This window comes from Erpetoichthys calabaricus, chromosome 5 (assembly GCF_900747795.2).
Source record: "Erpetoichthys calabaricus chromosome 5, fErpCal1.3, whole genome shotgun sequence".
Classification (NCBI taxonomy): Eukaryota; Metazoa; Chordata; class Cladistia; order Polypteriformes; family Polypteridae; genus Erpetoichthys; species Erpetoichthys calabaricus.
This window is the reverse complement of record NC_041398.2, coordinates 144,209,327-144,236,396: the sequence shown is the minus strand read 5'-3', so window position 1 is coordinate 144,236,396 and position 27,070 is coordinate 144,209,327. Positions and strand designations below refer to the sequence as shown.

General features: G+C 36.3%; 1 protein-coding gene across 4 annotated transcripts in view; it reads right to left on the bottom strand.

Annotated features, from left to right (window-relative positions):
• The window catches only part of irf2b (interferon regulatory factor 2b), a 131,239-nt gene that overhangs the window by 17,909 nt on the left and 86,260 nt on the right, over positions 1 to 27,070 (bottom strand). For all 4 annotated transcript variants that reach the window (XM_028802121.2, XM_028802124.2, XM_028802120.2 and 1 more), the window contains 4 exons: positions 17,839 to 17,938; positions 16,655 to 16,831; positions 11,000 to 11,043; positions 4,549 to 4,654 (listed from right to left, as the gene is read on the bottom strand). In XM_028802121.2, the coding sequence (XP_028657954.1) occupies positions 4,549 to 4,654; positions 11,000 to 11,043; positions 16,655 to 16,831; positions 17,839 to 17,938 (427 nt within the window). The remainder of the gene's footprint in view (positions 1 to 4,548; positions 4,655 to 10,999; positions 11,044 to 16,654; positions 16,832 to 17,838; positions 17,939 to 27,070) is intronic.

Sequence of the window (27,070 nt, the reverse complement as noted above, 5' to 3'; positions counted from 1 at the left end):
ATCTTCTAGTGTTGTTTTAAGGAGTACAAGGTTATGCAGTATTACAGGTTTAAATATTATTTAGACATTACGACTTTGTCTACACAATTTTTAATAACATTTTACCATTGAATTATATAGTGGCAGTTTAGGAACTTGAGGTATACCACTACAGTGCTATGTGACGGTGTGGGTTGGCTCTCACTTCTTTTTGGGAGCCACTTAAACCCGTCACTGTCAATAGTCATAACCAAGATCAGCCCGGCAAATGAGGACACACATATGAAGCAAGGGGTAGGTGCAGAAAGTTATAAGTGCTTTAATTAAAATCAACCCCATAAGCAAAGATTGATCCAAAAGTGCAGTGCAAAAGTTTAATAAATAAATAATCCAATAAAAGTCAAAGTGATTATAGTGGTTTAAAAATAAAAAATAAAAATCCATAAATAATTCATTAAAACTCCAAAGCATGAAGCTTCTCTTAAAACCCCAGTCCCCAGTACATCCCTTTAAAACCAACATCTCTGTTTATTCCGCATGGGGCTTCATAGCAGAAGTGACATCTAACTGATAGGCACAGCCGACCTTCATTTAGAGGCCTGGGTCTCTGCTATCCATTGCTCCTAGCAGGGCTCAAAATCAAAGCCTCATGTTGCTTCATCCATCTCTCACTGCCTCTCCCCTGACTTACATGGTATTGAGCTACGGGTCTCTCCAGCTCCCAAAACCACTTAGATGGAGTGACCCCTTTCAGCCCCCAAAGTCTGCCTCACGCTGTCCCAATGGCCTCATCTTCTGGCTGGCTGCTCCCCCTTTCCCACACCGACCTTCCATTTCTTTTCTCCGTAAGTTTTCTCATCTTTCACGACTACCTGCCATGCAGGCTCCTCTTAATTTTGGCTTTCTTAATTGGGCACAGGAACAATGTGCCACTACCTCTCAGGTAATAAAGAGGAACCTGACGGATGTTTCCATTCGCACATGCACATGCAATCAGCCAGGTGCCCCAATTGTCCCCGAAATCAAACGCGTTTGTTCAAACTCTTGTCCGATCAGAGCTCGCACTTTATGGGGAGAGATTATTTATTTAAAATTTTCCTGATGCCACAGACCACTTATAACATGCTAACAAAGTGCCAAAGTCTTTCTGAAAGATTTAGATTTTGACATATTCTTCTAAAATGACTGTCTTTAAATCCTGACAATTAAGATTGCTTAAACTGATCTTTAGTTCCTTCCACAAATGTTCAATTGGATTTAAGTTAGGTGATTGACTAGGCCATTCTAACAACTTGATTTTCTTTCTCTGAAACCCATTTAGAGTTTCCTTTGCTGTATGCTTTGGATCATTGTCCTACTGGATGGTCCATCCTAAGTCTTATCCTCATCATCCTGGTGGACGGCAGCAGATTAATTTCAATAATCTCTTGGACCCATTCACTGTTTCTTCAATTACATGAAGTCCGTAAGTACCATGAGATCAGAAATAGCCCCACATCATAATGCTTCCACCTCCAAGTTTCACTGTTGGTATAGTGTTTTTAGGGTGATTTCATAGGTTTGACCAAGTGCTGTGAAGCTTGTTTAGAGGCTGTGCTGGTGGAATGTATTGCCTACTGTTTTCTCTGTAACAACTGTATGTGTTGCCACCAAGTCTTTCTGGAGCACTTTGCTCTTGGGCTACTCCTCTGATTATCTTTGACTCCCTGGACAGAAATCTTGCAAGGAGCTCCTGTGCATAGCCCATTGATGGTGGAGTGATGTTCCTTCCACTTGCTAATAATGATCCCAATGGTGATTACTGGATGATTCTGAAGGTTTAAAATATGTCTGTAATCAGTTCCATTGATATGTTTTGTAACAATCAGGTTGCAATGGTCTTGGTAGAGCTCTTTTATCAATCATGAGATATTTCTTGTGTGACACCTTGGTAGCTAAACACCCTTTTATAGCCCATTAATATGTACTAACCCAGCTGATATCACTATGCACAGATAGGAGTAGGAATTACTTTCTATTTATGGATTTCAGCTGTTTCTTTGCCATTCCTTGTCTTGGTGTGCTTGTTTTTCTTAGAGTGTTCAATACTTTTTCCCTGTGTCATTCCACGTTATTATACATACCTTTATCTATGGCCTTTAATGTTGTGAATTCTTTATATTTGTGGATTTCTTGAGTTAATACCAATGTCTGGTGATAATTTCATGTGCATAGCCTCATTGGAAATATATTTACTGAAAAAAATTGTTGACATCCATCCATTTTCCAACCCGCTGAATCTGAACACAGGGTCACGGGGGTCTGCTGGAGCCAATCCCAGCCAACACAGGGCACAAGGCAGGAATGTTCAATACTTATTTCCCCCACGGTATCTAGTTGTCTTATTCTCAATTGTCCTCTACTTCTTTTGCCTTCAATTTTCTCCAACATGTGAATCTTTTCCAGATAATCCTTTCCACTCATTATATGGCCAAATGGCAGGCGAGATTACCTGGTATCCATAATTCTTTAAGGACATACCATCTTGAAGTAAATGTTATTAATCAAAATAGGCAAGAAAAACTGCAAAAATTTGCCTTTTTATATCACCATACCACAAGTGCCTACCATCAGCATCCTGCCCTCCATTTTCTGGAGGATACACACATTAAATTGCTGGGGCATCCGTCATACTGCACTTGATCCCTTTCAGTTTTTGCCTGCTTGAGAACAGCATATGGTGGGAGCACAATCTATCCAGGCTTGGTTCCTGCCTTGGATGTGGTATGGCCAAGCTGTATTCTATTACTCCTGATTCAATATAAAAAGGATGAAAGCATGGTGGGAACACACTATCCACCAAATAAAATAGTACTGTCTGCATTTAGAAAGCTGGACAACAGTGAAAAATTGTTTACCAAGAGAATATTCAAGATGAAGCATTGATGAGACAGGTGGACTAACAATTGTGATGCTAGTCTGCAGGCGTGATCTCTGTAACTCATAGTCTTATAATTTGTTAGTCACTCACATATCTAGAGTATACTGCACAGGAGTCTCTTAAAAGGCCAGTGAATAAGACTTTGTAAACCCTAAAATATCAGTCATATCAACCATCAGAGGTTGATATTTTTGTAATATGTTGTACAATATGTGGAGCTGCTTCGTTTTGAAATTTTGGCATGACTTTACCATCAGTTATTTCTTCTTCACTTTTAGGTTATGTTTCCATTCACTTTGGCGTCTTTCAGAAAGAAAAAAAAGTAGGAAGTTTTCCTTTAAAAATTCTGCTGTCAGTTGTTCATTGCATTTATTCATTTTGCAGATTTTTTTTTTTATCAAAGTGACTTAAATGCATGCAAAACATCTAAGCACTTTAAGATTTTCACTGTAGATAAAATAAAAAACATCTAATGCTGTTGTTAGAAAAAGGAACTAAATGACCAAATTGTAAACTTGTGAATAAACGTTCAGGAAATCCAGGATGGTACAGTAAACGCTGTAGATATCTACAGTTAATACAAATCAAGGACAGCTTAACTTAAAATGATTTGCTAAAAGAAACACCTGAATCTCTGAAGACTAACAGCAGATGAGATAATCAGCGGACGTTTATTCAAAAGCTTTTAAACAATGAAACGACATACATGGTGGGAGAGCAAAGTAGATAGGCCAAAATTAAACATTCATTTTTGGTAACAACAAAGAGGTATCAGTGGTCAGAAACAATGAAGGGCAGAGTTTTACTGGGACCTGTACGACAAGCGGAGTAATAAAATTTTACCAATAGAACAAAAGTGTGAACTATAGCTGTAGATAATTTGGTAGGTACAAGTGGAATAGCAGCTGTGGGGGGAAAAAAGGAAACAGGGATTGATCAATAACTACTGCATATATGCCGATCCAAGAAGTCAACCATCCAAATAAAATTCTGTAGCCACTGGGACTGTCCAGGACTGAACCTGAGCACCCCTGACATAAACCATCTGTAGCTGTGCACAGCAAGAGTCAACAATGTGTCTCTCTCTACCACCAATATTTGTATATTGACAATCCTACCAATACTAAGATGACTCTTAATTATGTCATGAACCTCCCTGAATAATACAAAGAAATGAGAAAAACACATTTCATGAGATAAAATGTCATGAAGATACTTTTAACAGCACTTTGAATTTTGGTGAACCTTAAAACATCAATGCTAGAAAAAAAACTGATTACCAAAAATGTGAGGATAAGTTGCTCCTTGTAAACAGTATTTATCCAGCTCACCAGCATAAGTTCACTTACACAGATTTTTTAGAACACCTAGTAAACAGCAAACTGGACCATATGTACAGACAACGGGGATCCTTTCAGTAAGGGAACATAGACCATATTATTCAAATGCATCACATTAATGTGACAAGCTTGTGTTTTTTCTCCACTAACATCCTATAGAAATAGCTTCAATATAAGCTGAAAATAAGTTAATTTTTAAAACCTTATAATTTAACATCTGCATTTTTTTGGACTTGGTGGTTACCAGTAATATGCCAGTAAAAATAAGGACATCCTCCATTTAAGAAAAGCAGATTTCTCACAACTTACCTGGAATAGTGCTCTCAGAACACTGCTCCCGCATCTCTTCTTTCATGTCAGACTTAGAATCCGCTTCTCCATTAGTTCTTTCACATGTAGTATTAGGCAACTCCATCTGAAACAATAGTAATATAGTTAGATATACTAGTCAGTAAGAATCCCAAAATTATTTGCTGATAAAGTACAAAAAAATTCTGCTTTTGAAATTTTGATAAATATATATGCCACATTTGGCAAAATTACTGATCATCAGTGATGTCTCTGTATTAGAGGCAAGCAGGGTACTGCCAGCAGATGGGTCTGTTTTGCAAAAATTAAATAAGTAGTTAATTCATATCAATAACATGACACATAGTTAAAATGTTTATTAGAAACACAAGTTATTCCTCAAAATATTTTTTTGTAATTTCCATAATATGCTCAATGCAAGTTCTTATTTTAAAAAAATATTTCTTTTTTGAAGAAATTTTCTTTGGTTCTGCCACAAATAGCTCTTTTCCAGGTGGCTTGGGCAGGCTCTTTAACACCACTGTGCTTCCATATTACTTTTACACACGTCCACATGCATAGTCTCAACTTTTTAGTTTGGCCTTGAGGCTTGAATAATAGAGCCATTTCAAACTACCATTGCTGGAATTTGTATAAGTTGCTGCACTATAAGAGTCACCATCAACATTATCATGATTCACATTGATTATTTAGTAGAATATGATTTAGCATTTTTACAACTGATAAAAAGTTGGAAAACAAACATCTGAGGCCACATCAGCCTGAAGAATTATGTTCTATGTTCTTGGATTGAAATTTTGAATGTGCTGACTGTTATGTATTAGCCAAGCACTGCACCATTAATTGAATGAATATTTCTTTGCCCTTCTGCTTTCAGTGTAGACTATTTGATGGATGGATGAAATTTATTTTAATACTCTCCTTTGGTGGTTAATAATAATAATACTTTGCATTTATATAGCACTTTTCTCACTACTCAAAGCGCTCAGCAATTGCAGGTTAAGGGCCTTGCTCAAGGGCCCAACAGAACAGAGTCCCTATTGGCATTTATGGGATTTGAACCGTATTTTGTATAACAAAATCATATATCAACAGATCTTCACTTTGTGCAATTTTTTATGACATTATCCAGCTGACATTTTATCATCACTGATACGGGTATCCTAATACATTGTGAAAGACTCTGTCCATCCCTTGCTCCATCATGGGAGGTTTACTGGAAGTCATCTCCTTAATCAACTTCCTTCCAACAGCTATCCAATCTTACAGGACTCCTTCAATGCAGCTCTAATATTTTTTTTCTCTACCTTTTCCATTTCCCACACATTCATACCACCGGCTCAGCCTCACAATGCTCACTTGGGGTCTGAGGCAACACCATCCATTCTCCCTAACCCTGTGAGCCAATTCAACCCAGGACGCTGGCTGACAACTAAAAGCGACTGAATACCCAGTACATTGGAATTAAGTGTTTGACCATAACTCTTCCTCACACTTCCTCTTTTCCTCTCTCTCACACTATCTCACACACAAAAACACACACATACACACTCTGCATGACTCCATCCCTTCTTATGGTTTGTAGACACTAATGCCCACAGAAATTTCCTGCCAAAAATGCCACAGCAGATCATAAAGCAATTTGTTGTTAGGACAGGCTGGTGCATTGTCAGCGTTAATGAGTGTCTGCATACTTCTTCCACTCTCAACACACAAGCCTATCTTCCAATCAATTGACAGTAAGGATGCCCAATCAGTTTACCCGTATAAAGCACTCTTTGTCGAGTGTGCTGGCAGCCAATGGGCACTTTGAAGCAACCATGAACCCCAGTCACATATGCAGGCTACTACAGGAATTTGCATGGGCAGAGTGCATATGTGAACAAAGCTGAGTCAAGAATCCTTGGTAAGTTGATCTCGCAATTCCTCCAGTCAAGAAATTATATAATTACCTGAAAGTTCCTGTTAAACGTATGCATGAAAAAAAGCCATAAAATTGTCAGCTAAAGCATTCAAAACATCATACTGTATTTACTCGTATACGGTAAATACACCGACTCTTACTTGAATGACTACCTTGATTGTTTCTTTTAAGTGTCTTTTTTACAGTTAGATATTTAAACAGCTTCTGCAAATTGATCAGATTCTGAAATCAAGCAGCTTCTCTCTATTTATGATAAAAAGCAAATTCCTAAGTCCAGTTGTCACAATTAGCAGCCCTTTCAAAGCTTATGCTTTCCATCAGTAAAGCAAGTGGCATGCTTTGGTGACACTGAAATCATACAGAATATGAAATTTGTTCAGCTAAAGTGAAAAAAAGGAAACCCATGGTTCTTTACTTTTTTGGATTTGATGTTGTTGTTTTTAAGTCTCATATTCATGGTACTGTTTACATCTGAATGGATTGTTACCATTCAGCTACATCATTTAAAATAACAGAATGGGACAAACACTGCACTTATTTTTCAAGTATGAAAATCACAAAGTATCAGTAGCCTGGGAAATCATTGGATTGACCTGATATACGGGAATAAGTGATTTGTATTTTAGACTACATTTCTTAATTTAAATATATGAAAGGTGCTCACATGCTTTTAATCTTGGAGATCAGAGGTGTAATATAAGCATCAGCTATCAGCAGCCAATATGACCGAAGTATTTTGAAGACAACTCTTCACACAAGATGCCTTTGCTGTGAACTTGATTTGAAATTAAAAGAAATATTATAATTTCAACTGAACCCGAACACAAGAAATATTGGAGCTGGGAGGAATGGGGGAATAGCATACCGGCAAATAGCAGAGATAAACAGAAACCGAAGATAGAGGAGAACAATCTGTAAGAGTAGGACAAAAAAACAGAATAGCCTATCAGCCTTTGAACTCCAAATCTTTTGCTTCCTTCAACATTACCAACTCCATTTAAGATAGATGCTTTTGCTTGACACCTTTTCATATTCTAACAAACGTTTTGCTTCTGCTCATCAAAGAATTTTTAATTTTCTCAGACAAAATGTTCGCCACATTTATTCCACAGCTTCATGTGTTTCTAGCGTATTTCTTCATGACAATGTTATTAATTACAAAATGGCCTTTGAGATTTTTTTAAACAATACAACTAACTGTAATCTGTCTTTCTTTTGCCATTTGTTTTTCAATCAGGAACACATTCCTTTTTAATTCCACACTGAATACTTAGTCTATTCCTTGGCTTCATTTTTCATCAGTTATATTGTTTACAATTTTGCTTAGCCTCCTTGTTAATTACAATGTTGTTTCTCACCTTCACTATTTTTTTACAATCTTTAAAGGACCTCCTTTCCCCCTAATTCTTCATTTTAGCAGCATTCCACTGCTATATTCTACTGTTCTGTTGTTCTAAATATAAAAAATTTTTCATGACTTTTACCTGCATATTCTTTATCATTTTTCACTTACTACTGAAACTACACAATATACACACACACATACACACAAACATACCAGATATTTATATGCTAAAATTAACACAGAGCTTTGAGGAACAGAAAGCTACCTATGTATGTATCAGTTTCAAGGGGACAGAAACTCTTCTTTGTGTATTAAAATTATCAATGTAAGAAAGAGAAAGGTTGGGAACATGTATTGATACAGCGCGTTGCTGTACCAACCACATGAAGAACCACTTCAGAATTTTAATTTAGGACCCAAGTGCAGCTGTGCAACGTGTGACAGCTCAGCACCACTAGTTTGAATGTAACAGTGTGCAGCCTTTTTTTTTTTTTTTTTTTTTTTAATATAAACAGTTGCTGGAGTGCCAATCCTGCCACCAGCCCCTGAATTTCCTCTTGCAAGATGGAGGACTGCTTGCAGGGCTGGATGCAGGTTAACATCATACCCAGGATGGAGCAATTGCAGGTTAAGGGCCTTGTTCTGGGGCCCAATGGAGATGAATCACTTCTGGCATTTACGGGATTTGAACAAGTAACCTTCTGATTGCTGGCACAGATCCCTAGCCTCTGTGCCAACACTCCGCCAGAATGTAAGAAGACAGCAGATTTTTACATCTGAATCCTTCATACTGTATAACAAGGTTACTTTCTTTGTAGTATCATGTTCCATTATGATAATCCACACCCATATTTGAAAGTACATACAGTATACACTGTTTACATCACCTTTAGGACTGTGTCATACAAACTAAAACTATGTTTCAATTAATCACATGCATTGGTCTCTACCTGTATCTTACAAGGTACTGTATATAGAAGAAAATGTGATGTTATCATTAAGCCCCTCTCAAACTACACAACGTTTCAGTGAGTTTTAGTTACAGACTTCATTTACAAGATCTTCATGAGTCAGGGCAGTTGCAGCACACTCCTTTGATCACCAGTTGTATAGTTTGACATCTGCATTTGACTGATCTGAACTCTCCCCAAAAAAATCAAACAGCTTTCATTTTTGCCTTAAGTCGTAGGTGTGGGATCCTGTGTGTATGAAAGTTGACAACTAATGATTGCTCAGCCAGAAGTACAATTCATACAATTACAGACACAAGTAAAGATGAAAAAAGCAGGTGATTTGGATTGGGAAAATGTAAGAGAAACCTGATTCATATTTCTTGTACCATGACAGAAAAAGGTGGAGAGTGTGGTTGGACTCGCCATTCCTGGAAAACATTCATACATCCAACGGTGCTGACAGACAGCACATCAATTGGCTGTCAAAATGCAGCAAGCTCACAATACTTTGGAAATTGAATTCTGCCTTGAGAAGTTGTGAAGCAGTTATGTAATCTGTCATCCCTTGTGATTTCCAGTTCCAGTCAAGAAAAAGTGTATACGGTTTTGTGAAAGATTGTCCCACATTCACTACTTTGAAATATTATTCAATACTAAGCATCAACTGAACTTTGCATTGTGCTGGCCAGATTGTGAAGACTAATGGTCAAGAAATGCTATCAGATTGCTTCATGTCTCTGTATAAATAGTACAATCATTTACATAACAAGCATGGGATTACACAAATAGAAAATATCACTGGTGATTGTAAATTGGGTAGTTGCGTCTTGTCTGTGCACAAACCATTTCAAAGTTGACTATTTGGTTGACTAGTAACACCAAAACAATTTTCTGAGAGTGATAGTGAGTCTATGTATGTTTGTATGAAAGACTTGCATTTCACTGAATGTTGTGTCCTGCCTTGAGTCTATTTCTGGCAGAATTAGCTCTGGCTCCCCACACCTGTCTTGTTAAGAATGAGATGATTTGGCTACTTTTATAGGGACTAAACTAAAAGGGCTGTAGGATTAAGTCAGAAGAGTAATGTGCCTATCTGTTTACATCACAATCCAGAAATGGTTAACCCAAAGGAAGAATGTCGACTCCAACAGAACTCTGTCTACTTGTGTGCCTCCAGTCATTCTCATCTTTCTTAACCTACTGAACATCCTTTACTTTACTTGCTGAATGACTGGAAGGAGGCACTGACAATCACTATTGGCAGACTGCTCATGCACCAACCTTCTCAGTAAAAAGGGACTTTTCATCTTGGGAACCTACACATCTCCCATTCTTTTTATACAATGCACTAGATAAAGCATACTCTAAAAATGGATCAATGGCGACATATACAACACTCATTCATCAAAAGTCTTCTTAACTAGCATTGTATAAAGTAATCTCAATTGCTACATGACTGCTGGCCTTTCCTGGATGACCAGCTGTACCCTCTCTCAGATTCTTACTATGGCCTGAATACAATGAATAGATGTAGTGCTAAATATATATAGTAATTGTGAATCTCTTAATATTTTATTGCATTGACACTTGGAAGCAAAAAAAATATAGCTGAATCAAATAATAATAATAATAATAATAATAATGTATAAATTACATTTTCAACAGTATCATTCTTAATGGAGATAATTATTTTTTAAGAATAGAGCAGAGTGATACAGAGATAAATAGGCTGATGAAACATACAATTTATAAAACTATCTAAATGAGGACACAGCAGCCTGGTTTGTTTATCCAGCCCTGACCTTACAAAAGTATAAAACAAATAAATAAAATAAAACCAAAAAGCCAATATTTAAGTCAGCTGCGGTAAAAAAGCAAATGTGACTATGTCAATATTTGCAACCGCTTATGTAACACAATACTTTGTTAAACTAGAATCCCAATTTCCCTGATTATGTTTTCACTATGAATTATAAATACTTATAGTACTCCATGAAATTATAACATATGAAATTAACAAAACTATGTACTTAATGCATTTTGTCAACTTATAGAAGCCCTGTGATAGCAAAAATTGCTGATTTTTTAAATATAGGACATAATTTAAGTATGATTTAATGCAACATCTATAAATAGTGACAATTATATGTCAAGCATAAATGGGATCACAAGATATATGAAACATATTCCCTAGGACATCAAAATGTATAAATAAACATGGGATATTACCTTAATGATGTTCATTGGTTCGTCTTTGTCTACTTTTTTCTTTCCTGTAAGATAATATAACAGATAAATCTGTATTAATTATGTTAAGAGACTGCACGGAAAAACAATCAAAAATCCATACACAACTTTGAAATTAAGAAAAATATAATAATAATAATAATAATAATAATAATAATAATAATGGTTATACTGTTACTGTGATAGGCAACAGGAATGCAAAATAGTCAGCTATAAGCAACATTTACTGTTATGTTGCCATGCTGTCTTCAGAATGACGGCAGACACAATAAACCCTTTATTTAAAAAACGCAGAGCTAAACTTGATTATTCAGCTTTAGAAAGGATACACATAGGCTATGGACCGATAGTTTTTTGCTTTTATAACTTCTTCAATTTTCCCCTAATAAAACCAATAAAAGCAATATGTAAGTCATGATTAAGATGGAGGTGAATAAAACAAAAAAGATTTTCTAATAGAGTTAACAGCAGCACAACAGAGGCCCTTGCCATATACTGCATGCTATTTGGCACTACAGTAGACCAACCAATAGTAGTAGTATATTAGAAGGCAAAAAAAGATTGGTCATTTTCACTGAAAAGGAGTTTGTAATACTCATGGGTCTCAGCACTATATTTACAAAAATCTCTTGCTCTATTTTTGTAAATTGTGACGTATACATGCATTAACATGCATGTAACAATATACAAATAGACACTTGAAAATGAAAATCTAAATTCAATATATTGTTTTTGACTAGGAATAAAAAAAAATGATCCTAAGCCAAAAAGATGAATTTATGTCAAATTATATTGTGCTCCAATGACATAAAAAGAGAGCTGTTCCTGTTGCCACAAGTTCATGGAAAATATCCTAAATTGACCTAGGTACAGCTTGCACAAAAACATAAATATGCTTTAGTAAAAGCCACAGTAAATCAATAATGATTAAAAAGAAATATTTCAATTGGACTGAGTCTGCATTTGTACTTGTTTAAGTCATGGTGGCCTAGAAGTTAGCACTGCTCCCACAACATACTTGGACTGCAGTTCAGGTTTCAATGGAATATGCATGTTCTCTCTGTACTTTAGTGGGTTTTCTCTGCCATCCATTAAGTATATCAAAGACATGCAATTGGGTGGACTGGAAACTCTAAACTGGACCAGTGTGACTGGGTACAACTGTGGTTTGTGATCGACTAGTCTGCATTCAAGGATGGTTCCTTTTGTCCACTATTTCCAGGACTGATACAAGCTCATCAGAAACCTTCACTGGAAAAGGTTATTTCAGATAAAAGAAAATATGTAAAAAACTACAAGATTCCAAATTTTTACTTATGAGCATTTACTGTTTTTTGATCACTAGCATTTTTTTCATTATGCTCTAAGACAAAGTATATACATAAATTTGAAATGTCTGTATAAAGCTACTTTCTCTGAACTGCAAGGAAAGTAAGTAACATGAGAAATTTTAATTGACAGAGTTTTAAATAACTTTTGTTGAATAAAGATATGTACTTAGCATATTGAACATAGTAAGACTCCTTTTCCTTCTTTCTCCTGCATTCCTTTAAAGTGTGAAATGACATCCTTCACATATTCATAATTCTGTAATGACCAGTGATTTTCTACGCTGTAGTGTGCCTTGCCAGTAACATCACTTCAAGAGAGGCCCACCAAATCTAACTAAAAGAGCAGGCTCAGTTATGGGAACAATCTGGACCCCCAAGAGGTAGAAGCAAAGGAGAGAATGAAATCAAAACTGAGTTCCATTAGAAACAACACTGCATATCCTCTCTCTGACTCACTAACACTGAATACATTCAGTCTGAAGTGTGCCAGGAAACACTACCTGGGCTCCTTTATACCATAGCAATGTACCTATATGATGTCTCACTGCCATAGTAACTGTGAAGTCAGAAGTTTTCTTTTTTAGTCCTTCTGGTGTATACATATTGATTCATTTACTCATCTTCTGTAAAAATCCAAATTTCCACCTAAGGGACAAATAAAGTTTGTTCTTTCTTTCTTTTCAGCCGTTTATATAACTATCTATAATTTTACTGGTTATGGTGCATTATTGAAATTTATAATTTAGAGTCAGTCATTATTAACATTAGCATTACGAGTTCATTTCAGTTCAATTCAAACTTTTCATATAAGCTGCACTTCGAGTATGCTATTCAGTAACTGTATGTAAAACATGTACAATGAAATATGATATAAACATAAAAACTAAGTAAATGTCTATACCCACAGTGTGGCTTCAATTCCACATTCTAAATATCCTAGGTCAGCCATTAAATTTGTTACTGCTACTCAGTCACTATCATGAAAGACAGTATGAATTCCACCTGGTTATTTGCGAAAAGAAACACAATCTGAAAAACACTGTCTAAGTATTTCTTCAACACTGCTTGGTCTCCCTTTCCTGATTCTGAGACAAAATGTGTGCAATAGGACCAAAAATAACTAACTTTCAAGACATGATGCCAGAGGAGATTTTTAGTGAAATTAGTGAATTTAGTGAAATTATCAATTGGCACAATGCCTCAGCTAATGTGCATAAAATAACCCTCAGTTTATATCCAAATAGCCTTGTTACATACTCGCTTCATGGGGATCACACTATAATATCTTAAGAGTTTTAGCTGATGCTAGAAGTAATAATTGGACAATACAGGCAACTGAGGTACAGAACCATTAGTAAGAGTATACAACAGATTTGTCCCCAGGAGGAAAATAGACTTTTTACAGAAGCTCTTTAAATAAATAAATATAAATTGGTAGATAAGTAAGTAAGTAAATAAATATGCCCACACACACTTTGGTCAATGTCAATTTATATAGCACATTTAAAACAACATAGTAATGCTGTGGCCAAAGTGCTTTACAATAATAGAATAAAAGAAAAACAAAAAAATTAACATAAAACATAAATAGAAATAAAATATATGAACATAAAATAAAATACATAATAAACAGAAGTAATGTTATATAATCACAAAGAGGAAACCATCAGTATTACTGAAGGTCACGGAATGCAAGTGAATAGAAATGAGTCTTTAATCTTGTTTTGAGCAGTTCAATTGTAGACGAGTCCTTTATGTGATGAGGTAAAGAGTTCCACAGGCGAGGCACAGCAGCTGCAAAAGCCCTGTCCCCCTTGGTTTTACACTTGGTACGAGGAACAACCAGAGACAGCTGACCAGAAGATCTAAGCACTCTAGATGGCTGATGTAAAACACACAGTTCAGATAAATAGGCAGGAGCAAGCCCATCAGGGTCCTGGCAGGCTGCAGTGGCTTCAGGTTTTTGTTCCAACCCAATTGCTTCATGAGAAATCATTCATTGCTGATGAAGCACTTAATTTTCAAGTGACATTTTTTCTGGTTCATTTTAGTTTTTGAGCCATTAATTGCTAAGTTTAGTCTTAAAGAGCTATATTCATTGTTTGGTTTGAACACAGACCAGATGGACTATAAAAGCAAGAAAATTAAAAAGAAAAAAAAACTTTTGACTTGGCTGTTACAGTCCCAGTGAGACATATTGCTGTTGGTATAAAACTTGGCTAGAAGTATTCAGTGTTAGTGTGACAGAGAGAGGATGTGTAGCATTGCCCATAATGGCATTCAGTTTTGTTTTAACTCTCTCCTTTGATATCCTCCTCCTCCCATACTGGTGATCCAGTGTGCATCCTATAACTGAATTGCCCTTTTAATTAGCTTGTTCATTTGGTGGGCCTCTCTTGAAGTGATGTTACCAGCCCAGCATACCACAGGTCGTAAATGTCCTCTAGATGGAAGTGTGGACACAATGGAGAACTGTATCATTTTAAATGCCATTCACTGCCATATAGAGCTCTAGAGCAGAGGTGGTCTACAGTGGCTACTGGTTTTCATCCTAACCATTTTCTAAATTAGTGACTAGTTTTTGCTACTAATAAATATTAAATAAATGTAATGAAGTTAAAGATTCAGACCCTTTAAATCTGGGCTGAGCAATGCTGGTCCTGGTGGGCCGCAGTGGCTTCAGGTTTTTGTTCCAACCCAATTGCTTCATGAGAAACCATTCATTGCTGATGAAGCACTTAATTTTCAAGTGACATTTTTTCTGGTTCATTTTAGTTTTTAAGCCATTAATTGCTTAGTTTAGTCTTAAACAGCTATATTCATTGTTTTAACTCCTCCTTATTAGCAATAAGATGCAAATGACAAAGGAACCAGCAGTTCTAGATTGTCTCCATTTCCACCCATATGTATTCATCATTCACTATTTGGTTTAATTAATTACTTAGAAGGAAACTGAAGAGAAAGTGAAGAACTGAAAATTACTCATCTGTTTTAGGCATCAAATCACTTGGATGATACATGTATCATTAGAAAGGAAAAAAAATCTCTGATTTAAGAATGAACTGACATGGTAAAGATAAAACACTAACAAGTCATGAAATTAAATAATAGCTGTTATTTGTGAGGATTGGCTTCTAATTAAGCAACAGGATTGGAACAAAAACCTACAGCCACTGCGGCTCTCCAGGGACAGAGTTGGCCACCCCGCTCTAGAGTACAGTATTTAGTCTGTAAGCTCTCCAATGTGCAGTGCAGGACAGACTGGCATTATCCATTTTGTTACACGTGGAACACAAGTTGTTGGCTTAAAAAGATACTGCCAGACACTCTTGATGTCAGCTAAAGAGCCTGAGTCCTCCAAACGAGGCCTCTTTAGATTGCAGCTTCTGCACCTTATCTGATCAAATGAGCAATTACTGAGGAGATTGTTCCTCCCCCAAACTATGCGACTCTTCAATTCCACCCAGGAATTACCTGCATTTTTATTACTCTTTAATTTAATATTGTTTTTTGTATCAGTATGCTGCTGCTGGAGTATGTGAATTTCCCCTTGGGATTAATAAAGTATGTATGTATGTATGTATGTATGTATGTATGTATGTATGTATGTATGTATGTATGTATGTATGTATGTATGTATGTATGTATGTATCTATCTATCTATCTATCTATCTATCTATCTATCTATCTATCTATCTATCTATCTATCTATCTATCTATCTATCTATCACCAAGTGACACCCCAGAGATGTCTCTGTGAGGCACCATCTAAATACTTGCTCAGGAAAAAAGGACCATAACTCAGTGATGGGTAACATTGATGACTGATGAATAAAACTTTGTACAACTTGTCAAACAAAACAATGTGTTTATGTACAGCTAAGAAACCAATGGCAATATGTCTACTCTTTCCTTTAATAACACTTGAATACCTCAAATGTGGACTCTCTCTAGCAAGCTTATTGCTCTTAACCTAGTTGTAACTCTGGTTCATATAGCAGGACCCCAGTTGCTGAGGGTGTAGCTGTAATAAAGTCTAGAGTGATCCCTTTGACTTCGAAGGGCAATCGGTGCCAGACTGGAAGAATGGAAGACTCAAATGTGTTAGAGTTAGACAAGGGGGCTATACATACAAACCTTCCTAAGAGACAGCAACTGCATGAGAAGAGAGACAAACCATACATAAAAGCCACACATTCATCTAGCTAGCAATGGGAGCTGACTGATCACCAGCTACCCAGCAGGCATAACACAGGTATAACAGTGTTAAACTGCAAATTTGTTGTATATATGTAAGTTTAATTACCTTTTTTGGTAGGTCGTTCTGTTAGTGTTAGCATTCGGTAGACTCGAAATGCATTACTACCCTTTTTAATACTTTTATCTTTAACTTCTTCAATGTCAGGCAAAGAGTTCATTGCACAACGGAAATTGGCTTTCCATGTCTTTGGATCTGGCTTATCTACTCCAGGCTGGTATTTTCCTGCAAAGATAGAACAATATTGCAGTGAATAATTACTTAGTGCAAATTGCATTTAAAACTATAGTAAGGTAGTTGGCTGGTGGTAGGGAAAAATTACAGGGAATTTTCAAGACTTTATTTTAGACAGTCTTCATGTACAATAATACAATATAAATTTGGAAATGATGCTGTTATTTCAATTTCAGAGCCATTATTTGTAACTATCCTGATACCTTGCATTACTAACAGAAAATAGTTTTGAGTAGTGTTGGTTAGTGAAATTCACCAAAGCATTTTCTGCAGCAAATATGCAGTGTTCTCCAGTGACCTTGTTCACAGAATATTTTCCTAGACATCTGCTGTGCAACCAACTTAGGCAAATATTTTTTTCCCTAGTGCCACATGATGCTTTGTGAGGCTAGTGTGACATCACAGATATAAAGCAACCATGTACAGAACTTTCACACATGCCTGCTGTAAAATTATTGCAGATCTGATTCACACAGAGATGGAAGATTATAAACTACTATCTGAAGTATCCAAAATGTCAACTATTTCATGCATCCCAGTAATTTTTCAATATAACTTACATACAAAATATATTGATATCAATATAATAAAATGAATCTAAATTTATTAACTTGGACTCATTTGTGCTCTTTTAATTTTGCTGAGGACAGAACAGTAAACTAGCTCACCAAGTACCTTCTAAGCACGTCTAAGACCCAAAGAAGGCAGTAAGTTTGGGGAGGCCACAAAATACACTGGTCTTTGAACCTCCTACATGCCTCTTATCTGTCAGGTTATTAGATCTAATTTCATCTGATCATAGTGCATATAAAATTTTAAACATTTGAAGTGTTGTACTCTCTACTCTTCAGCCATTTTCAGCTCCTTTATTACATTTATTTTTTGGTATGTAATATATAGTAGACACAATAAAGGTAAAAAAAAAACCCTTAGTGCATAAGAGCTTAAATGCAAAACAAAACTATGCAGGACTTCTGAAAACATTCTAAATTCAATACCTGTATGAATGGCCCAATTTCTAAATAAAGGGGCATCTTTATCCACATCCCATCCATGGCGAGCTGCATGCATCCAAGGAATCTGAAAAATCTTCTTTTCCTGAAAATTAAGCACAAGCCCTTATGTTATCAGAATGAGCACACTTGGGATTCCAGACTTAAAAACATCTTATGGTAAAGAGCTGGAAAATGTTATCCCCTTTTCAGACACAAGTCTCTAAATTAGAAAAAAATATGAAATATGATTATAAAGACTGACATGTTTTCTTCTAATACAAATAACTGAAATATTGTAAAGTGGAAAGACACATTCTGTCCTCTTAGTAACGTGGGCATTTTTAAACAGAAAGTACAAAATTTCAAGATTTCCTAACAAGGTGTCAATACCACCAAGTTGTCCTAATGTATGAAAGTGCCATATTCATTTTTTCCTTTTTCAAACTTCAGGGCATTGAGACAAAACTTAGAAATCTAACACTAGTTTAAAAAAACACATTTATTCTGCCTATATATTACTTCTGTTGTTTTTTGCAAACAAGTCTAACATCAACCATTCTGGATAAACCAGGAAATGTAGCAAATCCATTCTACCATCACTGAACTGTATAGTTTATATACTCAACCACTCAGAGCTTCAGGCGATTACTGTAGCTGTGATTAGCCACACACCTGTATGTAAAACTGAAACTCATGGGCTTCCTTTTGGAAACTGCCCAAGTCTGTAATTAGACTTGTGCAAACGTGAAATAAAAATAGAACAGCCATCTATCTATCCGTCCATTTTTTTTTTTTACCTCTATTGCATCTCAATTAAGGCTTTTTGAAGAACAATTCATCTGGACCTGTTTTACACTCCAACATAAAAGCAGCGTCATATTGCATATAATTCCAAGAGAAACATGATATGGCTTAGTGGTCCATACACTTCAATTTGCTATTTTCACTTTTTTTGTTTCTTCAGTTTAACTTTTCTATTTGCACAATATTGACTGGAAAAAACGGAACTGTGATAAGTGCAAAAGGAAAATAGCTTATAAAACTGCACAATGTCAGCAATTATCAATACCAACAAATAATAAAGACATACTAATACACACTCTAACAACAACAACAAAATGTACTGTAGCCATTCACCTAAACAATTTAGGGCCATAGGAAAAAAATAGGGTAATAATGTTTAAGAAATTGCCAAAACTAGCCACTACAGGCTGCACAGGATTATGCCTTTTGTTTATCACATACTTGTGGTAGCACTAATAGCCATAGAATAACACACACTGCATAGTATTTTACAAAGTATTATAGGTTCTGGTAGTAATAATAAGTTATTAACAAGTGTCCATGATGTTGATGGAGCATGACAAACTCCTGCAACTCATCTGTTGCTCATCATGCTAATGTCTTCTGTTTAAAAGTTAGTGAAGCCATTCATGCCTTTAATGTTAAAATCAAGATTTTAAAAATCAACCCTAAACTTAAACAAAGGTAAATACACAGATTTAAGGAAGTATATGACTATATACTATATTTTCACCAGACTGAAAATGTGTGCTTAAAATCCCTGGCTATCCACTGATCAAATTCTAGTAAAATGTTAACAGGAAACTGGTTATCCATGGCTTATTCCTACAAATTTAATTTTTACATAAGAAGCATTCAATGTATTGTATGTAGAGATAGTGAACCAATAGATATCTAAACGCTAATCTTGAACTGTCCCATAATAGCTAGTTAGTTTGTGAAGTAGAGTTATATGAATCTTTCTGGCTAGATACGTAGGTGCATGTAAACATTGCAAGATCTTAGTGAACAAAAATCTAGCTTAGACATTTGTATTGCCATTTTCTTGTATTACTGAAAAAAAGACTGCCTAGGAGTATGGATGGATTAATTATTATCATCATTAACTGGGGGGTTTCACTTTGCTTTATGTTAATAAGACTGTGTTGGAAATTTGCACATGAATGTAAATGTTAAGTATCTTCCAATAGGATGCTATAACCTGGCCTAGGAGTTTTACTGCAAACCCAGGTTATACGACAATGCTAGGCTATAAAATTTATTGATAAAAATACCACAATGATAAGTGGCCCTAATTTAAAATATACTTTTACACATATCAGAATTTAACAAATTATAAACTATAGAGTTATGCCATTCAAATATGCCAGCTACTATGATCTATGTCATATAAAAGGTTATATTTAACAGCATTACTCGTTGCTGTTCCCCTGTACCTTACATTGCTAGAAAAGCATAAAAATACTTATCAAAAGAAATTTATTGTGCACTATGTATCCACTATTGCACTCAATGCATGTTTTCAAAACAAATCATCAAGTAAAAGTACCAGGTGAAACTTCTCAGTCTAATTTTATTTATTACAGCAACACCAGCATCAGTACCGAGTTAAAATGATTTTAAAACGTACTCATTATTTGCATCTTGAAATTTTAAGCATATTAAAACTAATTATTAAGAAATGTTCAAGGTAAGGAGAATTAGATTCCTAAAAAGACACATCTGTATCACAGTTGTTTTGATTTGGAGAGTATCTAATTTAGTATCAAGAATTTAAATGCTGCCTTTATTTTAATACCAAATCATCATTTCAGATATATAATGCTGCATGGGCATAGGAGACACTGGCATCACCAATTTAGCTGTGCCACACAAGCCCATTGCTTAAGAAGCAGCGGTCACACTCTTAACTTCAACTCAAGTCTCAGTTCCGGGTCATACCTGATAGGACTGATCAACCACAGGCAAAAGAGCATCCAGATATGCTGCACTAATTAAACTTTTTTGTTAGTGAACAAAGAACCATATCTCAATGACTGGAAACTTTGATGAACAAAACATTGCACCAATTATCAATCAAAAAGGTAGGGCTTATGTGCACCCAAGAAACCAATGGCAAAATGTCAGCTCTTTCCTTTATAATACATTTCATGTACTTAAACCTTCTGCTCTTGACCTGGCCCAAACTGTGATCAATAGCAGGATTCCTGTTGCCTAGGATGTAGCCGCAACACAGTCTGGAGTGATCCCTTTTACAACGAAGGGCAACCTGGTGCTGGAACTGAATAGGGGAATATTATTTGTATCAGAGTTAGATGAGAGTGCCAAGAATCCAAACCTTGAAAAAGTAAAGAAAAGTGCATGAGGAAGAGAGACCATATGGTAAAGCCATGCAATTGTCTTACTAAAGATGGGAGTCAAATGATAACAGGCTAACCAGTAGAAATGAATTGTATGCTAGCAAGTGAGGGCCACTATGTGCGAAATGTCAGAGAAAGCTGCAGTACTGCACACCAGGTGCAATCAAAGTGAAGAAGAATAGCTTCTTAACAAAGAAAGAAAATATCCTGTACATCCTTCCACATTTGCTGGAGAAAGCTGACCAAGAACGATTGGAAGAAAGCTTCTTGTACACCAGGGGGCCTCATGTATAAATGGTGCATACACACAAAAATGTTGCGAACGCCCATTTCAACGTACACTTCAAGATGTATAAAAACTATACTTGGCGTAAAGCCACTCACTTTTTCACGGCATCCTCTCCCCTTGCGTACGCAGGTTTCTGCTTGGTTTTGCAAACTGGTGGCACCCAGAGTCAAAGCAGTGCTACTCTTTCTGTGTGGTCTCCCTTTATTCAGATTCACATCAATGATGCTGGATTTATGAAATACTGTATATTGAAATTAACTGGATATCATTTACAAATTTAAGGCATTGATTGCAATCACTTTGTAACAACATAATGGTGCATGCAATGGCCAAACTATTCCAAATACCATAGCTGCTTTAGCATTGTAATTCCCACTGCACCACTCAGAGTATTTTAACTTATTGTATCTGTGTGTGGAATCACAGTTGTACAGTAGTTGATCGGAAAGCCCTGGAGGACATTTATAGCACATGCTGCATCAGGAAAGCCCAGCATCTGCATGAATTTCACTCAGCCATGCACAGTCTATTTGAACTTCTTCAATCTGGAAAACACTATCCTGCAAAGACCTCGAGGCTCAGAAACAGTTTCATCCCAAGACCTACAAGCGCACTCCATCAGTCCATCAAGTGCTCCCGGTAGAACTGTTTGAACTTATAATTACAATTACCTTGCTGTAAACTTGCACTACAACTGTAATATAGCACAACCTGAGACACATTATGAATCTTTTGCACTATCTGCACTATATATCCATGTATATTGTATTTATACTTTCATACTATATATTTTTCATTGTTTTTTATCGTATTATTATTGTTGTTGTTATATCATTTTACAGGAAAATAAGTTTACAATGACAATAATGTGCAAATCATTCATATGGTACAATGAGATTCAAAGGAATTTGATTCAATTCAATAGAAATGAGTGCATATTTACATGATGATGATGATGACTGGCTTCTAAGCTGATTTAGATTTCCAAGAGCTATCCTCTTGGTGCTGTGTGCTGTTAGAATATTAGGATGTATACTTGATATTATTTTTATGATGAAATGCATTAGAGTATTGTTATTACATTTTACAGATAAATCATTAACTTCATTTAAATAATGTATACTGTTCATCAAACATGAATAAACACAATAATCAAACATGAAGGGGCATAGTGGCGCAGTGATAGCGATGAGCTGGCACCCTGTCCCAGGATTGTTCCCGTCTTGTGCTGTATACTTGCTGGGACAGGCACGACCCTGGATGGTTAGATGGATGGAATAATTAACCATGTATTGCAAAGATTTTTCAATGTTACTTAAAAGTTTTGAAGAATCATCATTCTAAGCTTATAGCTGGTTTTATATTTATTACAGAGTGGATATTGTGGCGATTGGTTGAGAAAAAAAAAAATGGAAGAACAAGAGTTGGGGGTTGGTACCTTTGACAGACACAGTACTGCTACAATAAATTATTTTATCAAGAGTCACACACATCCCAGCAAGCATCATGCGGGAAACAGGAAGAATCCCTGGACTGGGTGCCAGCTACCACTGCGTCAACATGTCGCCATGTTTAATACATACTTTATATAATTTAATGATGAAATGCGTTAAAGTATAAATCTTAGTATTCTAAAATGTTCAGAGAGCTGTAATATCATGAATGTATCATAATATCATGTAAATGTATTCTGTGTGGCGATCAGTGCCTGTGTGCTATTGTCTGTAAAAGAAAAAGCCCATTTAAGAAGCACATAGTGATTCACACACATAGAATAAAAGGCATTTAATGTGCTGCTTTAGTTACAATGGGATTTGATAAACTCTAGTAAAATAAACATCAATTTTAAGATGAAGTTTACAATGTTCTACTTTAATGATAAAATAAACTATGAGATTAAACTGGAAATTTTCAACATTTCGACCTTTTTTTCTTCACTGTCTCCCTATTTTTTTTCTTTTCTCTGTGCCCTAGTACACTTCTGTATGACACACAGACGATGGGCTACAACTCACATTTTCATGTCGACTTTGACATTTGACCACATCTTTTTATATTTTAGGCACTGTGCAACTTTCTGAATTTGAACTTTTAAGTGCCATTCCATCATATTCTTTTTGTTGCTCATACCACTGCCTAAGCCACCAAAAAGTAAGTTTTTCCTTGTCTCCACTTCACTAAATTTAAGGAATCACTGCATTTTTTTTTATTTGCACTTTCCATACCGTCCCAACATTTTCTGATTTGGGATTTCATATATACTACTGAAATGTGCCCCCTGGCTGCCTATGGGGTCCCAAACCTCACTTTGCTTGCAATAAGTCCACAGTATTCCAACATGGTCAAAACTCTGTCCCTGTGATTTATTTATAGTTAAAGCAAAAGCTAAAACTATTGGAAATGAATGTCTATGCAAGATGAATGGTATTCTACTTGCTGAAGTATTGACAGTATCTAACTTAATATGCAGAAGGAAAACTACTTCTGCATGATCACCAGTCATGATTTAGATAGATAGATAGATAGATAGATAGATAGATAGATAGATAGATAGATAGATAGATAGATAGATAGATAGATAGATAGATAGATAGATAGATAGATAGATAGATAGATAGATAGATAGATAGATAGATAGATAGATAGATACTTTATTAATCCCAATTTTGTGGCCAACATTCAGTTTATGCAGTTTTACAATTTGTAAGGATGTGCCATTACATAGGCTTTATTCGTCAATTACTAACACACAGAAATACTGTTCTTGGCAGAATGGATGTATGTAAGGTATTTTGTTTGACGAATGTACGTTAAATTGTTTTTTATTGACATGAGAGTATCATTGTTGCATTCTCCTAATGAAGACAAAAAATCTTATATAGATGTATAATATATGACATATGGTTTTGAAGAAAGATGTGTGTTGCATGAAAACGTTACATGAAAATGCTGCACGATTTCTGTAAACTTCATACTTTTCCAAAGCACTTCATCACAAAGGTTTTTGTTTATCCCTGACAAGGCTGTCAATAGTGAGCTTTCCTACAAAGCACATGAAGGTATCTCCAAACCAACTTTGGGTCAGGTCCACTAAGTCCTGGACCTGTTCCCGGATGTGTATAATCTGCGACAACCAAAACTGATGTCCCTTGGCCAAGGGGCTCATAGCAATAGGAAGGAGGATCTGTTGCAACAGGAAGTCAAAAATCATCAAGCCTTTCAGGAGGAAAGTTTTTAATACCTGTAACGACTCCCCGGTTAAAAAGGGGGCCAAAATAGCTGCCCATCCTCTTTTGTCCCAGCACATCAGTTGTACACCGAAACACAGCTGATGTGTTTATCAAGGGTTGCTTGTCCATCACCAAGGCAAACACAGGTTCGCAGCGCCACCAAGGCAAAGACAAGTTTGCAGCCTCCCCATATAACACATCTGTCACCTGCTGCATGATGCGGGGAACATTCTAACCCACCACTGATCTGGCTCTGCCACTGCTTGTATACCTGACTTTTATGGTTTTGAGTGGAATAAGGTTGGCTTTCTTTGAGTCTTTGGACTCAGAGTCTTCTCTCAGGTGTAAGATAATAACTCACATGTCACAATACATACTATGCAGGTATAAAACGGGATGGACAGGATCCTGGCAAGGAGTCAGGATGATACCTTACTCAGACAGGAGACTCAGAGTGGACAGAAAGACATCCTGGCAGAGAAAAGGAAGGATGTTGTGACCAGACAAGGCTTACCTAATGGATGGACAGATATCCTAGCCAGAAAAGATGGTTCCTTACCTGGGCAGGAAACCCCACACAAATGGACAGTCTTCCCGACTAGAAATGTGCATAGCACCTTCCTTAGCTGAGATAAAAGAGGAGGACAGGGTAGGACCATCTATTGGGAGGGCAGGTGTTTATTCCCCCCAGTCACTAAATGGCAGCAGCCCTTGATATCGACGACCATTTGGGAACAAGCAGTTGTAGTACGACAGCCCTGCTGGGGACTGTGGGTAACGCAAGAGGGCGCTGCAGGGAGAGGTACACCATATTATGCGTGACGTCCGTATGACCCGGAAGTCCAGCACCAGAAGTACTTCCAGATCTTTAATAAAAGGGACTATACCTCCCTTGTCCAGGCAAGTTGGAACTGGGAGGAGCACAAGCAACACTCAATTGGAGGAGGGCAGTGTGGTGGAGAAAGGAGAGGTGTATGGAGAAGAAATAACTTGTGCTTTGTGTTTTTTTGTGAGGTATTTATATAATAAACACCAGTTTGTTTGACCTAGGACTGTCCTGGTGTGTATGTGTTGGGGCTTAGGGCTGGACTATAAACAGTGAAAATAGAAGTTATTTAATGTGGATTTTTGCCAATTTATGAATTGTATAGATCCCTTCAGAGTTTGTGTATCCCAGTTGGAAGGTGAAACATAGTTTCTTCACACATACCTAAACACCTTGCTAATATCTCTGAATACTCTACAAAGCTCAATTAACACTGAATGAGTGACTTGCTACCCATCTCTCCATTGCACTACTGCTTTAGGTGCCAGAAAAAACAGCAATTGTAAAGTGCTGTTGTAAGAATGCACCTGATGGTAAATGCAGACACAGAATAGTGTAATTTTTAAGGGTTCAAAATTTCCAAACACTTTTCAAATAACATGCAAAACAAACTTCTTGGATCTCCTACGATTGGCTTACTTGCACCTATGTCGATATGCATGAACTAACAAATTACCACTTTGTTCACAAACCTGGAAAGTTTCCAAGAATTATATTAAGCTTTGACCTGTAAAACTGCCAAATGCATTTCCCAGGATTCTGGACTTGGGCTTTGTTCACACATGCCCTCAAATAAACATTTTGAAAGTAATTGCATGCATAGCCTAAATATGTAATAGCGCTCACTTATGCTTATGCTGATCCTACTGTAATAAATAAAGCAGGGTTTGAAAAATGGATAGAGTATGTGTTTAATTTCAATCACTAAATATACAGTACCTAAATATAACATTGTACTTAATATTGCTACTGACACACATCATGTAGCATTTAGACCCCACTTGAATGTAAGAGAGTATATTTTTTCATTTGTTCTTCATTGAGCAAACGGAAATTTAATACAAAACTCTAAATCTCAGGCTTCCTTAGGATGTGAAAATATATGACAGGATATATTATTTACGAGCACTCATGCATAAATGGACTTATCAAGAGCAAGTAATGCCTACAATTGTTCTTCTCTTGCTTCAACAAATGCACTTTTACCAATATATCTATTAATGACACCTCTTTGATTGTAGTGGCCTCAGAAAATGATGGTTATTTCATTGGTGAAACATACAATTAGTGTCTGAAAACTGACCAAAAAAAAAAAAAAAAATTATCGAGACACGCTCCTTTCCTGAACCTCTTGTTATAAACTATGACAATATTGGTAGGGTTTTAGCATTTTAATTTATAGATATCAGCATTTGGTACAGTATGCATCTGCTTTATAAGAAAACACTAAGGTCTGATTATTAAGCTCCTCAGAGCAATCTTATGTGTCAGTTTGGCTTTGGTAGAGAGACAAAAAACAATGTGCAAGTTTGAGAAACACGAGGAAGAGTAAAGGCGCATGTGGAGAGAGTCACATTTAAAGATGACAGTATAAAAATCAGACCAGAGGTGAGTAAGGTGCACTGAAAAAAATGACAGAGTAGGAGAAGTAGGCTTTATGGGAACATGTGCAAGAAAGGGAGTGATAGTAAAGAGAGATTCAGACACACACACATACACACACAAA